Here is a 16,702-nt window from a genome sequence, read left to right on the forward strand (position 1 = left end):
TGGGACATAGCTGTTCAGTGAGTTTGAAATTGATCCTCAGTGTGCAGCTCAGATTCAAAAGCAACAGATATGACCCATGTGCCCCCCCTCAAGACAATGATTGGTTACTGCCTGGTAACCAGTCAGTTTAATCCAAGAGAGCTGAAAAGCAGGAAGTAGTGTTCTGGCAATTATGTTATACATCCAGTCACTCCAGCCTTTATACTTTACATTTTTGCCTAACTAACTATATTAGAAACATTTTTTATTTTGCGCAGCCTATTTACCCAGTTTTTATTTTTATACTAAACAATTCCTTTAAATGTTATATATATATTTTATACAAACAAAAAGCATAAGTAAATACATTGTTCTAAACATAAGAAATATAGAAAAAGATTTTGTGAGTGTTTACATAAAGTAGGGTCTACAAATGTGTGGTGTTTTACGTGGAGGAAGATTTTGGAGCAGATTTATCAAAGGTCGAGTTGAACTTTCAAATGAAAAAAATTCAAGTTTCGAGCTATTTTGGTGTACTTCGACAAGGGAATAGTCCAAATTCGATTTGAATTTGAAAAAAATGTAAAAAATTCAAACATCGAAATTTGTCATGTACTGTCTCTTTAAAAATGAAGACCTCTTAGAACCCATTTGGAGTCAATTGGCGGACTTTGAAAAATCAAATTTTTTTTTTTTTTTTTAAAAGAACTTTAAATCTAATTCGATCGAATGCGCTAATGCTTTGATTCGTACCATTCGAATTCAGCCGAATACGGACCTATTCAATCGAAAACGGACCTATTCAACCAAAAAAAACCTTCGGTTGGTCTTTTTGAATTTGAATTTCAAAGTTTTTTTCAATTTGAAATTCGACCCTTGATAAATATGCCCCTTTATGTAAGCATAACATTTGTATAAAATGGAATACATACATCATAAGGATAACATAAGTAAATAAGTACATTGAGATGTACTACTACTATAACTTTAGCATTGTATCGGTTTCCTTTGACGTGTCCGTCTGTCCTTCCATGCCAAGCTTCTGAAAACAAAATATGATAATGTTTTTCTATGATTTACTGAGTTTTCTTAATACATCTAAAATACTATTTTGGGATAAGAAAGAAAGAGTTTTCCATCTACCATTTCTATACTGGTAGTCATTTTGTATGCTCATAGTAGATCTGTGTGAGACTGCACAGCAGCAAAAAAACGCCTCAGCCATGTTTATCCATGATATCAAATAAAATGTTGATTTTTTTTTTTCTTCATTTGTGCAAGCCATAATTTTTTGTGTAGATGTGTGACTTTCCTTCTGTTACAGGTTCAGAGCTTCAGCACCCAGACCTAATCTTAGGCTATTTCAGCCTTGACCACTCTCCCCAAAGTCCTCCTTGGACACTACACACAGCTCTACCTGGCTTGTAGCTAGGCCCATTTTAAGGCCTTGGTGGGCCCTAGCAAATCTCATTTAACTTTTTTCAGGCATAGGACTCGGGATGTCTGTTAAAAAAGACAGATGAATTACTACTGTATTGTAAAAATGCACTTGCGTTCACACTTGGAACCCAATTGGCAACAAAGCCCATATAAAGAACAACTATTTTTCTGGCATAAAAGTTAGCAGAGTAAAATATCAAATTTAAAATGTGAAACTAACTAATAGCTTTAAAAGATAAATAAAGATGGACAGACTGAAAGCATGTACACACTTGTCAGAAATCAATTGAATAGGAATATTGGGGTGGCTGTGTGTGCAATGTGCATGAATTAAGAATGCTTCATCCATTTAGGTTGTTTAATAAATCTTATGTAAGGCTAAAATTAATAGTTATTTTTATTTTTTTTAAAAATGTATATGCTCCTTGAATGCAATTTTAATGTTTTCCTGTTGCAGAATGTAGATTTCTTTCTTTTATTTAAAAACAAATGTCTACCACTTCATACTCCCCACCGTTCCTTTGGAGTTAAATACCGTGAAAGCCATCATAAAGCATACAGTATTCACATGCCTCATTTGGTACACATAACATTGTCTTAAAAACAAAAATGAGAGGTTTTACCCTCACTAAAGGTATTAAGTATTGAAAACTATTTGCAGCTTTTAAAGTAGTTTCTGAGAGAAGTATGGTCATTTTTGTTTTTTGCTTTCTGTTAAGTCACAAAGCCTTTCTCTAAACAGCCAAATTAAGCCTATGCAGCATTTCTGAAAATATTAAGCTTGATATATGAATATATACAGTCGTTCAGAAAGCACATCAGCACCAAAAACATGCATACTTTAAGCCCCTTACCATTATGGTAGACCCTATAATATCATATATTGTTCTAGCAGCCTTCTGAACAGCTTGATACCCAATATGCATTGGAATACAGAAATATGTGGAGTGCGGAGACACTATAATGTGCGTTGCAAAGGTTTGGCATTTTTAACCCGTGCAAAAAGAGCATGTTGCCTGTTTTTATGTGTCATAAAAGCCCCTAAACAGTTGGACAATCATCATTCTGATGAATTAAAAAAATTGTTATATATGCACTCGCCACTCTATATTACCAAACTGCAAATCTTTGCTAAAATTAGGTATTTGTAATTCAGTAAAGTGCTTTTGAATATGTGGCATTTTGTGCCAGTGTTTGTATGTGTGGAAGTTGGTTATGGACCAGTTGTTTCATGTATGTCATTAGTTATTGGTAACAGAGTTTCCTTTTATGATAGCTGGCATTTGCACGTTGTTTTTGTGCCAGTGTTTGCATATGTGGTTGGTGTTTTCCACCAACATTTACATACACAGTAGTTGTTTTCTGTTTGCATGCATGCCTTGGAGCCAGCTCTGAGAGGTAGTGGGAACCTTAGCCTCACATACACCATGAACAGAGAGAGGCAATGGATCCTGACACCCAAAAAGTATTCTACCTGAAGGCTGGAGAAGGTTTTACTGTTATATAGAGCCAACTGAAAAATTGTCTTCTTTACTAAAAATGTTCTCTCTAGTGGTAAATAAGAGAAGCGCACCCAAGCAGGAGAAATAGAAGCAAAAGCTGAGTTTTTCACATGTTGGAAATATGCATTGAATATGTGAGGCTGCTAGAAAGGATTTGCATTGTGCTGTGCTAATTGTTTCTAAAAGCAAAGGAGCATACATAATATACTAAGATGCCTGCCTAAACATCATTATTAAAAATTAAAAAAAAAAGTTTGATTGAGAATATTTTTTTAATGGTAGAACAAATTATTTGCAGTGTACACATCCATAACATATTATGAATGGTAAAAATCAGTACTTTAATCTTCACTGCAAATATTGGGACATTGGTTTTTCTGCTAAAAAATACAGAGCAGAATTTGTTGTCAATTAAAGTGATATAAAATCATTTCTGATCTGAATTTATTCCCATTAGAAGTAGATGTAAAAAGGGTTAAGGACCATCCTAGGTGGCTTAGTTGAGAAGCAAGGAAGGTAATTGTAATGAAAAGTAAAGCATTTAACATCTGTAAGTCAGGGAACAGATGCTTAAAGTGGACCTGTCACCCAGACACAAAAATCTGTATAATAAAAGTCCTTTTCAAATTAAACAAGAAATCCAATTTCTATTTTTTATTAAAGCATTCATAGCTGTTGTAAGCTCATTTAAAAATCTCAGCTCATCAAATATTATATGCCTCAGGCATAGAGGAGGGGCAGACAATTTCTTTCACTTTCCATTCAGTACTTCATAGATGTCACTGCTCTCCACACATGGGGATGGACATCGGGTCCCCCGTTCTGGTGCAAAACAAGATTCTGAAATGATGCAAGGCTTGCCTTAATAACAGTGTCCACAAAAGGGCTCCTGCTTGTTATAATTATGAATTCCCAGACTGAAGGAAACAAGATTCAAATAATTTATATTATTTAAATTAATTTAAGTTCCTTTTGGTTGACTAATGTGATAAAATAGGATTTTGAATAATTTGGTGACAGGTCCCCTTTAAACAGTTATGAGGAGGAATTGTTATAGGTCAATCATTGCATCATTATATCAATTCACTAATCATACAGCTGTGTCTATTAAAAGCAATTAAATGCAATTAAATACAATTGATATTTAAAAAGATATACATTTAGACAGAAGGGCAAAAAATTAATGCTGTTCTGTGCACATTTTTTGGTTAACAAGCAACAAAATGTGACACCATATTGCAGTTACAGTATGACTATTTTTTTCCATCCATTGGCACATATTTAATAAATCAAAGGCTGCATTTTATTGGGTCCCTGAGAGTCCAAACCAAAGATACTATGATATACGGAACTCAGTGTAAAGGCTACTGACAAACTACTGCTGATTCTGAATAAATCAAATAATAAAGCACATTGATTTTTTAATGATTGCTAAAAGTTTAAGGGCCTTTATTGAAAAACCATTTAGTGCATGACAGCTCTTTGAGTAAGGATAGAGTTGTATATTAGAAAGATATTTGGCATTGCATTTCAGAATTGTGATTAGAAAATATAATACAGAGTTTGATGTCATTTTAGAGGTTTGTGTAAAAAAAAAAATCAAAGAACCAGTGTGGGTAGTTTAATCAAGTATAAGCTTGATCTCATGAAAATAAGTAACTTTCTACATATAATCAATTAAAAATTCTGTTCCATTGTTCAGGTAAGCAAAATTCTCTTCAGTGTGCACCTCTCAACTGTCTACTGTATCTCTCTTTATGCAGAAGTCAGATTGTGATTGACAGAACATTGGTATGTGCTTCCTTTTGTCTAGACAATATTATTATATCTTATGTCTTTCAAAATACTTGACTTCAGCACAACGCTTCATTTAAATTATAGATTTTTTATTTTTTTTTTGCAACAGTTATCAACTCTGAATTTTGTGTATTTTTCAAAGCAGAGCAACTGCTATTGGTTTAGTTGTACAGTAAAGTGTCTACCAGTGAAAGTTTTATTATTACTAATCAGCATTAATCAAATTAGTTACTACATTTGTGGCAGTAATCTGCAACTAAGGACACAACCTCTGGAAACCAACCCCTGGCCAAGTGCAAATGCTTCTGCTTCGCAATCACCACAATATAGTCCAGAACTGGAACTGACAAGGGCTTCCTGAGTATAATGTGTGCAGTCCTATGAACTCACTAGACAGACATAAATAGAAATAATGAGACCGCATGTAAATTTAAGTAACTAGTACAGTTACTTTCTTTCTTTTTCAGTGATCAATGACATTCATCCTAGGTTATTTAGATATGTTTGATAAAGCCTTTCTAAACCTTTAAATATCACTAATTTAACTGTTATCCTATATGCTGTAGTCAACTTTAATTACTCCAGTTTTCCATTAACATGTGTACACATTTCTTTCATATGTTTTTTAGAATATAAACATGTTTTAATTATCTGTACTATTAAAAAAGAAAAACTATATACTGTATGTTTTTGAGCTGGAAAGTGGTTTATAAAAAATGTTGCCTTTGCAAATGTAACAATTAGTGTTTTAGATTATAGTTTATCAAAATTAATGTTTAATCAAATTCAATTCATTGTTGAAATCTAATTAATGTGTTTGCTGTACAAAATAGCATTTTACTGACATCCTGTAGCCAATTTTTCGGTTGGTGTTGTCATGTGCATGAGCAGATGTATGTATATAAATATATATTTGTAATTGGGAATAGATGACAAAAAAAAGCTCTTTTCAGCTTGCAATTTCTATTGTAGAAAACCAAAAGTGACAACAGTATGTTGAAGCGAAAGCAAAGCTCAAGAGTGGAAGCACAGCCAGTCACAGACTTTGGCCCTGATGAATCCCTTTCAGACAATGCTGATATCCTGTGGATTAACAAACCAGTACGTATTGTTTCACAGTTTGGATAGAAATTAATCAAAGGTAAATCTCATATAACTAGGTTTGGAGCTCTGAAAAGTTTGTGCATTATTGGGAAAGAACAAACTGGAATATTAATAAATATAACATTAATATTTATTATAATGAATATTATTAGTAGTAAAGCTACTGAACTTAAAATATTCAGGAGATGATAGTAGTTATATACAAGCACACACATAAACTCACTTTTCAAGGCTATTATGAGTTATAAATAGATAAAGTTTCAATGTTTTACTTTGTCCAGTACATTTGGAGATATTCTTAAGTTGATTTGGGTTTTGTAATTATTTTTACTTTTTTTCTTACAGTGGGTTCACTCCTTACTGCGTATTTGTGCAATTATTAGTGTAATTTCTGTTTGTATGAACACTCCAAAGACATTTGAACACTACCCACCCCTCCAGTATGTCACGTTTGCCCTTGATACCCTACTGATGTTTCTTTACACAGCAGAAATGATTGCAAAAATGCACATAAGAGGCATTGTTAAGGTAAGAGCATTATAAAAACATCTTATTTATGCCTTTTAACTGTAACTTATAAAGTGATATAATGTATATTTGTATATTTTTAATTGTATAGTGCTACTTTTGTATGCAGCACTGTACAGCAGAACAGTAAATTTGCAGAACAAACAGGGTCATTACAATAATAAATGCAAAAAAATACAAAGTACAGTTACATTAGAGACAAGAGGATGGAGGTGCTGCCCTATAGAGTTTACAGTTCAAGTGGGTGGGTAACTTGGAACACAAATGCTGCAGTGTATAATGGTTGACACTGCAATATGCAAGTGTAGTTTGAGTTTGTTTCTGAATAAACTGAGAGAAGATTCTCTTCAGAAGAATTCAGGGATGGCATTCCAAAAGTAAGGATCAGCAAGACAGAAGATTTTAAGGTGGGAAACAGCAATAGAAATGGCGGGTGCAGTCAAGTGGTTGCTCTGAGAGGAGCAGAGGAGTCGGCTAGGAATGCATAGAGACACAAGTGATGAAGTAAGGTGCAGAGGAATAAAAGGGCTTTAGTTTAGTTATTATTTGTGATTTTCAGAATACTTTTGTACTTATTAGTAATACTCAGATGCTTTGGGGCAGATGTATCAAAATGTGAGTTTAGAGCTTAATAAATAAAAATGTACCCATGTTCTATTCATTCCTATTGCATTTTTAGAGCCATGTTTATTAAATGGCAAGTTCTAGCTTTCACAGAAAGTTACAGAATGGTAAATTCTAAGCAACTTTTTAATTGGTCTTCATTATTTTATTTTTTTTATAGTTTTTAAATTATTTGCCTTCTTCTTCTGACTCTTTAAGCTTTCAAATGGGGGTCACTGACCCCATCTAAAAACAAATTATTTGTAATGCCACACAATTATTTGTATTGCTACTTTGTATTACTCGTCTTTCTATTCAGGATCTCTCATATTCATATTCCGGTCTTGTATTTAAATTGACATATGTTTGCTAAGGTATTTGGGACCCTAGCAACCAGATTGCTGAAATCCCAAACTGCAGAGCTGCTAAATAACTCCAAAAACACAAATAATAAAAAATGAAAACCAATTGCAAATTGTCTCAGATTACCACTCTCTCTATCAGTGATCCCCAACCAGTAGCTCGTGAGCAACATGTTGCTCTCAACCCCTTGGATGTTACTCACTGTGGGCTCAAAGCAGGTGCTTATTTTTGAATTCCAGGCTTGGAGACAAGGTTTGGCTGCATTTAAACCGGATGTACTGCCAAACAGAGCCTCAATGTAGTAGTCACCCTCCAGTAGAAAATGTACCTGGCTGTGCAGAAGTCTTCTGGAGCATTTCGTTGGTGATTGTATTGTTGCTAATCATACAGGCTGAAGAATTGGGACAAATATGTAGGGCTAATAGGAGGTACAGAGTTTAGTAAAGCTGTGGTGGAAAAGCAGGTGAAATGATGGTGATGGGGCATAATGATCCCTGTCGGAGCCACTGACAGTTTACTTGCCTAGAGGTGCTGCAGAGATCACAGTCTGTGGTTTGTATAGTGTTTATAAAGCACTGAAAGGTTGCAAGCCTGGAATAACATACATTGAGCAATCCACTCTGGGCCAGGGAGACTCCATAATAAATATAAGAAGACTTTCTAACATGAAAGCCATTTTATACCAGAAAAAAATCTAGGAAAATGCTTATTACTACGACTGTTAAGAAAAGGCTTTGTTTATTTGGGGGTGCACATGTTAGGCACCCCCAAGTGATTGTATTGACTTACCTGAAACCCCAGGCCGGTGCTCCTATCAGCAGAAAACTGCACCAGCAGAGTAATCCTCTTCCAGTGTCTTCTTTCTTCAAATTTCCCGGGGCAAATGCATACGCAGTTGAACAAAATAGCCGACTTTTTAGTTAAAGTTCGGCTTTTCGTTCTACTGCGCATGCACAGCCACGCGGAGGAAAGAGGAAGACGGAAGAGGATCACTCCGTGGTGCTCACTGGTATAACCCTGGGCCGGTGCAGTTTTCTGCTGATCGGAGCAGAATGACTTGCCTAACATTTGGCACCCCAAGTGTACAAAGCCTTTCCTTCTCCTTTAAATTTGAAATTGAGCAAAGTAATATTGGATTTCCATTTTTAAAAAGTGTTAGTGGAATATAAAATATCTGGTGTTTTTAATTGCTGAATGATTTTGAATACTGTAAGTAAGCAGTATCTACCATGCAGAATAATCCTATAATTGCTTGGAAAAAGATTTACGGCTTGATTTCAGATCTTAATTTAAACTGATAAAGTACCTTATTTTAAATGTTCAGAAGTGATTATTTCTGCATTACAAGGTAAGTGCCCAAAGCCGTCACTTATAAAGTTTGTGACTGAGAAGGACTTTAAGTTTGCCTATTTTTCATACTTCCAGAACAAAAATTCTAAATTACAATTTACTCCTATTTATTGTGTCCTACGCACTGTAATGCAGGGATTGTGGTAAATTTTAATTCATATTTTGGATACACAGATGTTGGATTATACTCGCTGAGAATGAATGTTTAATCAATACAGAAAATTAGTGTTTATATGTAGAATCAAAATAAATATTTATTGCTATATACGACAGTGACAGACCCTTTAATCTATATTTGTCACAATACAGATTCTATCATACAAAGCCCATACTGACACTGCATCATTATGTATCTATGCAGGACAATGTAGTATTATCCAGGATAACAAATACACATCTGATAACCTTACTGAAGGGGGAACAGCTATTTTCAGTTTCACTTATAGTTGTTTGACTCATTGTTTGGCACAATAAGATTTATGACACAACCTAAACATCGTTGTACCCAAGATCATAAACCAAAACATACTTAAGAAACCAGTCTATGGGTCATGGGTATTTTAATAATATCTAGTGGTCAGAATTATTTTGATTACAGGTAATTAAAAGGTTTCTATTTTTTCTTAGGGTGATACTTCCTATGTAAAGGATCGTTGGTGCGTCTTTGATGGATTCATGGTCTTTTGCCTTTGGGTATCATTAGTGTTGCAGGTAAGGTTAGAATCAAAACAAAACAAAATATGAAAATGTGACTTGTAAATTATGTATTTCATATTTAATTAGTTTTATTTTATTTTAATTATTTAATGATTTAATTTTGTTTTATTTCGGTTTTATTAATGATTCTATAAGTACAAATATTTGGTGATTTTATCTAAGAAAATTAAAGTAATGTAATAAGTATTCTATACATATAACTAACATATATAATTTAACATTACAGTCCTGATACTTGTTTCTTGATGATGTTTAAGGCAAGTAAGATGTAAAACAGAGTCCTAAATCACAGTATGAGGAGAGCATTAGTATTTGTACTCTAGGGGCCATTAAAGATGATTATGGGGACTGGAAAAATGTAAGGGAACTATAAGGCAGAACATTAATACATGGTATATGACTCTTTACCATATTTGGGCCTTGCATCACCTCAGATTATGACTGATTTCTGGGATTAAAAATGATCTAAGCAAGGGAATCTGAAAGTCTGTAGTCTATCCAGGGTTGGCCTATGGTGAGGGATTTACTGTGGGAGAAAGGTATAAAACTATATAGGTTATAAGGAAACTAGAAAAAGTAAGTGCTAGTATCAAAATTAAGTTAAATTGACCATGGGTTAACTATATAAAGTAAACCCCTCAACAAACAAAACCTTAATTTAATACTGTTAATATACAAATGACTGGGCAAAAATATTTGTAACAAAATACTGGTCAATACAAATAGATCATGGGCTATTTTGCAAATGGAGGTTATACTAGATAAATGCCAATAGACCATGAATTGTGCAATATATGACGAAGATATTTTACAGAGAAAAGGGAACACCGGTGTTTACCAATGATTGTAGTTGCAGTGTATCACTGCTTTAGAATATTGTGATTCTTTGCTATTCACGCCCCAAAAAAAGGGGAAACCAAAGAAAGGATTACATTAATTAAAATACAATCTATTTAAAGATGTTCAGGTTTCTGAAATAATAATGGACATCTTGCAAAACCTTTTTCCCTTTTGGGCTTTAGAGTTGTTGTAAACATTCACAGGTGTCCCAAGAAATCCAACCATAACTACCATATTCAAAAAGAACAGTCCATTCCCTTCCTCATCTCTCTAAATCAGAAGGTCCTTAGTGGAGGTAAAGCCCATTGGTGCCCTCTAGAATAAAGGGTTAACTTGTGATTGCATTTAGTTTTTTTTAACATACCCCATTCAGTTATTAAGTTCACAACAATTACACACATTTACTAACATTCAGCAAAAGTTCCCATGGCAGCCAGTGATTAGCTTTGTTCAGTCAGCTGCAAGGAAACCTTTTGGTTGGTCACTAGCCAGGTCAAAATTTTCCCTTTGTCAATATGATCCCAATTAAGTAGTAAAACCCAAAAAAGTATGAATGAGGAAGTGTTAAATGCCTGTCCTACAGTAGATCTAAGCTGTCACATGGACATTTTGTTATTACATATTAAGTAATAATTATTTTTAGCCACCTTAAAAATCTTTTTGTATTTGTTTTCTCTAATAGTATGCTACTCTAGCATCTAAACAAATAAATTGTATTTTCATTTTATCCCATTATGCTCAAGCTATTGTACAGCCAGAGAAACAATAGAAGGCTCTCTATCTTCAGTGCAGTGGAGAAATTTGTTTTTATACTTCTTTGTTTTCTACATACTTGACACTTGCTTTAAATTGATTTAAAAAATGACATCCATTCATTACTGCAGGTATTTGAAATCGCAAAAATCATTGACCAAATGTCCCCATGGGGAATGCTGCGGATCCCACGACCTCTAATAATGATCCGAGCCTTCCGTATTTACTTCCGATTTGAACTTCCAAGATCTAGGATAACAAATATCTTGAAGTAAGTTCAGATTTCAGTGTGAATATGTTTAGGTGGGTGTCAATGTTGATGCTTAAAAGCTTTAAAGTCATGCACAGTGGCAGTAAACTAGATGTGTGCCTTATGATTGCTTTAGCCACAAACCGTTTTCATGTTATATGACATGACTACACCTATTCTGTGAGGTACATTTTTGCATTGAAAATAAAAATTCTATGTTCTTAATAATTAATTGAAAACTCAACATATTTACTGTACTCCTTTCCCCTTGTTTGAAAATTATTGCTGCTTGTTGGTCCCTAATCGCCATGGGTTCTTTTTTGCACTGTACTATGCCTATGACAGTATGTGATTATGCCCCTTATTAGGGATGTGCCAAATCCAGCATTCTGTTTGGAATTTAGCCCTTTTACGTAGCGATGAGCAAAATTTTTCGACGTATACAATTCATGTGATTTAGGTGTATAATCACATTTACTTTACAGTGCTATATATGTGTGTATATATATATATATATATATATATATATATATATATATATATATATATATATATATATATATATATATATATATATATATGTTGGCGCTATATAAATACATGTTAATAATAATAATATTTACCCATGATCCACAAACGGTCATTAAAAACATTAAAGCTTTCCATTCATATATAATTTATATTCAAAAACCCAATTCTTTCCAGCCCTTCAGGCATACCTGTCAACTGTCCCATTTTCTGCGGGACAGTCCCGATTTCGACAGCTCAGCCTGCAGTCCTGGGTTTGTAAGTCTATTTGATCTCCTGCAATCGAGAAAAAGATACGTTTTTGAAACTTAATTAAAATAAGGGCCTTTTGGATACTTTTATAACAATTTAAGATAAGCAAAGAAACAATTGAAACTATTTAGGATAAACAAGTCTCTTGGGAGAACTGAGATTAGCATCTTAAAGGGCAATTCATTTTCATTAGGAAAACTGTTATAACTCATAAAACATTGGACGTGGTAATTAGGAGGTGTGTTCATAATATGAATGTGGCCAAAAAAATTGCTGTGCTGTGTCTTTGTTTCTCTTTTTGTTTTTCAAATGTTGGGAGGTATGCCCTCAGGTTTACAATTACCTTACATAGCTGTTTGGAACCCAACCTTCCCCTGAATCCTGCTGATTCTATGATCCACTTTAGACTTAATTGGTAACTAGCTTTACAGTTAACAAATTTTCACCATGGTTTCTATGAAAAACCTTTCATATTGATAACTACAGTGCATTATGTTTGATCCCTATTCTTTTCCATTTGCTAAGTATAATGTGTATGTGATGTTTTAGGTTGTAATTTGCTCGTTTATCTTGTTTTCAGGCGATCAGGGGAGCAAATTTGGAGTGTTGCAATATTTTTATTATTTTTTCTTCTGTTGTATGGGATTCTCGGAGTTCAGATGTTTGGAACATTTACCTTCCATTGTGTTACAAATGACACAGTACACGGGTACGTTTAAACACCCTAAATACAACAATACGGTGTAATACTATGAATTAATTTATCTAGAAAATGTTCAACACCGATATTTTGGGTATTTTAATTTATGTCTATATATTTACAAAGCATTCAACAGCTACTGTACATATGAATGGAAAAAACCCCACATAGGATTACGTTTTAATGGTTATTACTGATTTTTATTTCTTCCCATGTCTACATGCATTTCTGCAGCAATGTAACGCATCTCCTTGGAAGTAAAACAAAATTAACTTGCTTTCACATTAAGATTATTTATTAAAGGGGGGCGGAGTTTGCCTGCTGAACCGGATGGACGCGTACTGCTAGCGCTCCGTCCTTGAGGAGAATGTTATGAGGGAAGAATAGCTTTCTGATTCCCCCAACAGCTATATACTAAGATTGATTTGCTCTGTGTCAATGAGGGGGACCAGACAGGCGCAAAAACAGCAGCAGAAGGCAGTTACCGCTTTCTTTACTCCAGCCGCAGTCAAGTCTCCACACGCGGCCGCAGGGTCCGGCGACATCTTGGAACTGCTGCGCAGCAAAAAGCCTATATTGCCGACTGCTATGTCTGCTAAATCTCCAGAGCACGCACCTGCCACGGCGGCCCAGATAAAGGAAATGCTCCTAGATATGAAGCACACACTGCAGAGCGATATCAAGCAACTGTCTGATGACCTCAGGAAAGAGATCAGAGACTTGGGCGATCGCACTGCGCATATGGAGGAGAAAATGGGTGAGTTTGCCGATGCCCATAATGACTTAGCAGACTCCCATACTAAAACACGCTCCGACCTTGATCGCATGTCGGATAAAGTGACTGACCTGGAAGATAGGTCCCGCAGAAATAATCTGCGCTTCAGGGGCATACCGGAAACTGTACTCCCTAGGGATTTGGAAACCCATATCACTGAGTTACTTCGAGTGATCCTGCCAGATCTACATGCACTGGAAATGGCTATTGATCGTATCCATAGGGTTCCAAAACCCAGAACAGCCCCTGATAATTAGGGATGTCGCGGACTGTTCGGCGGCGAACTTGTTCGCGCGAACATCGGCTGTTCGCGTCCGCCGCAAGTTCGCGAACGTCGCGCGACGTTCGCCAATAGGCGTTCGCGTCAAAATCGTTCGACCATTCGATCATTCGATCTCTAAAATCGAACGATTTTCGTTCGATTCGAACGAAAATCGTTCGATCGAACGATTAAAATCCTCCGATCGTTCGAATCGAACGATTTTCGGATGTTCGAAGTTCGCGAACTGTTCGCATTTTTTGCCGGTGTTCGCGAACGGCGTTCGCGAACACATTATCGGCGGTTCGCTACATCCCTACTGATAATGTTCCCAGGGATGTCCTTGCCAGATTCGTGTTTTACCAAACGAAAGACAAGCTGCTTTCTCATGCTCGTAAGAAGGAAAATTGGCCGAAGCCGTACCAACACCTTGAAGTGTATATGGACTTGGCTCCTGCCACTCTGCTCAAACGCAAGGCCTTCGCGGAGATCACGAAAATTTTACGGCAGAATGACATCCCCTACCGCTGGGGTTACCCAGTCAAGCTCATCATTCAGCGTAATGGGACACCCACCATACTGTCTACTGTGAGCGACGCCAAAAAAGCCCTTGCCAGATGGGATCTGCCTTCAGCTCCTGCTACAGCTCCTACTTCGGAGCGACTTTCACCGACTCACTCGCCAAAGAAGCTCCAGAAAGATTGGCTTAAAGGTTGATGCTTTCTCCTGCATGGTCCAATATTTTCCCGTTTTCAGTTTGCTTCTCGACGTCGAGATGTCTCCTTCTGATTCAGACGACTTTTCGACCTGTCCACCCCCCAAGGCTCCATACTGGGAATTGGAGTCGAGTAGTGGTTACCTGCCAAAAACCACAAGCACCTCGTTAAGTTCCCATGCTTTCGAAGGTTTCTTCACTTGTTTACTGTTTGTTTTCTTTCTGTTTTTTGATTATTAGTACATGGCATATATTTTTTTCTCTCTTTTGTTTTTTGTTACCAGGCTCTAGGCATATTGTTAGTTTTCTATTTGATTGTGTCAGCCCTGTCAGAGAAAAGCATGCACACCTGCCACAGAAATGGTGCGATTTTATTCACTAAATTGCAGAGGTTTGAACTCCCCTAATAAACGAAATCAGCTTTTGCACGATGCCTACAAGGCGAAGGCCGATGTTCTCTTCTGCCAAGAAACTCATTTCTGTCATTCAGCTCCTCCTAAATTCTCCTCTAAGCGTTTCCCACATTCCTATCATGCTTACGCTAAAAATAAGTCTAAAGGGGTTTCTATCCTCATCTCATCCAAATTACCGTTCCAGTTCAGGGGTGTGCATGCTGACCCCGCGGGTAGATATTTGCTGTTGAATTGTATAGGAATTCAACAGCATATTCATTGATTAACATTTACGCCCCGAATGAACACCAATCCAACTTTCTAGCAAAAATTCTCCCAAAACTCCTTCATTATAAAATTGGAAAATGTGTAATTGCCGGGGACTTTAACATGGTCTCGGACCCTAACGTTGACATTGTTAAAGGTCAGAGTGGCCCTATATCGCAGACACAGAGGAAACACTGTAGAACGTTTAGCAACCTCCTACATTCCCACGGCTTAATAGATGTGTGGAGAGCGAAGAATCTACTTGCCAGAGACTACACTTATTTCTCCCCTCGCTTTGGTACCCACACTAGAATAGATGCGTTCTTTGCCGACCCTCAAACCACTACGCAAAGCGTAAATGCCTGGATAGGGTTGAGAACTTGGTCTGACCATGCCCCTATTGGTATAGAGATTCCTGACTCTAACTCCCCCACAGATAAATTACCATGGCGTCTGAACGATAGTCTGCTCCTCAAAGATGACAGTAAAGCTTACATTGAACAAGTTATACAGCAGTATTTCACTTTAAATTCTAACGGTGAGGTAGGCCCCCAGACAGTATGGTTGGCACATAAGGCGGTTTTGCGGGGGGAGTTTATTTCCCTCGCTAAATGACTTAGAGCGTCCAGAGACGATTCTCAATTGCAACTTGAAACTAAATTAGCATCTCTGGAGAAGCAGACTATCCATCAGACTAGTCCCTTGCAGTACCAAGAAATTAATGAAATTAGACAAAAACTCAATGACATTATTGCAGCTAAAACAGCCTATCGGCTGAAATTACTTAAAAAACTCTTTTACTCCAAGGGCAATAAAGATGATAGATTATTGGCATCGCAACTGAGGAAACAACAAGCTCAGGCTAGGATAAGTCATATAACAACTCTACATGGCAAACAAACTGATCCTAAAGTTATTGCTAATGAGTTTGCCGCCTATTATGCTGAATTGTATTACCTTAAAGATACTACCACTACACCGAAACCAACCTTAAGTATAATTCGAGAATATCTAGATAGAATTAAACTCCCTCAACCCACGCCATCTCAGCGAGATATCTTGAATTCACCAATATCTAGTGATGAGGTAAAGGCTGTAATTAAGACCCTGAAACTGAATAAAGCCAGATGGGTTCACTAACGCCTATTACAAAATATTTTCCCCTATACTCTCCCCCTATTTGCTTCAAGTATTCCAAAATATCATGGATACGGGAGACATAACTCCAGAATATCTCCAGGCCCATATTGTTACCATTCCTAAGCCTGGAAAGCCCCCCGATCAATGCCAAAGCTATCGCCCTATAGCGCTCCTGAACACTGATCTTAAATTATATGCTAAACTCTTGGCACAACGACTTAACCAGATTCTCCCCTCCCTTATTGACCCAAATCAAGTTGGGTTTGTACTTCATAGACAAGGTTCAGATAGCACACGCAGATTCCATAATATTATTCACATATTAAAACAGCAGAAAACCCCAGCGCTCTTGCTATCTTTGGATGCAGAGAAGGCGTTCGACAGGGTCAACTGGGCTTACATGGAGGAGACTCTTCGGCAATACCAGTTAGGTCCAACCTTCCTCAAA

At 36.4% G+C, this 16,702-nt stretch overlaps 1 protein-coding gene across 4 annotated transcripts in view; it reads left to right on the forward strand.

Moving 5' to 3' along the window:
* The window catches only part of nalcn.S (sodium leak channel, non selective S homeolog), a 182,018-nt gene that overhangs the window by 19,059 nt on the left and 146,257 nt on the right, over positions 1-16,702 (forward strand). For all 4 annotated transcript variants that reach the window (XM_041584259.1, XM_041584261.1, XM_041584260.1 and 1 more), the window contains 5 exons: positions 5,691-5,819; positions 6,168-6,350; positions 9,294-9,377; positions 11,108-11,247; positions 12,587-12,715. In XM_041584259.1, the coding sequence (XP_041440193.1) occupies positions 5,691-5,819; positions 6,168-6,350; positions 9,294-9,377; positions 11,108-11,247; positions 12,587-12,715 (665 nt within the window). The remainder of the gene's footprint in view (positions 1-5,690; positions 5,820-6,167; positions 6,351-9,293; positions 9,378-11,107; positions 11,248-12,586; positions 12,716-16,702) is intronic.

Source organism: Xenopus laevis, chromosome 2S (assembly GCF_017654675.1).
Source record: "Xenopus laevis strain J_2021 chromosome 2S, Xenopus_laevis_v10.1, whole genome shotgun sequence".
NCBI lineage: Eukaryota > Metazoa > Chordata > Amphibia > Anura > Pipidae > Xenopus > Xenopus laevis.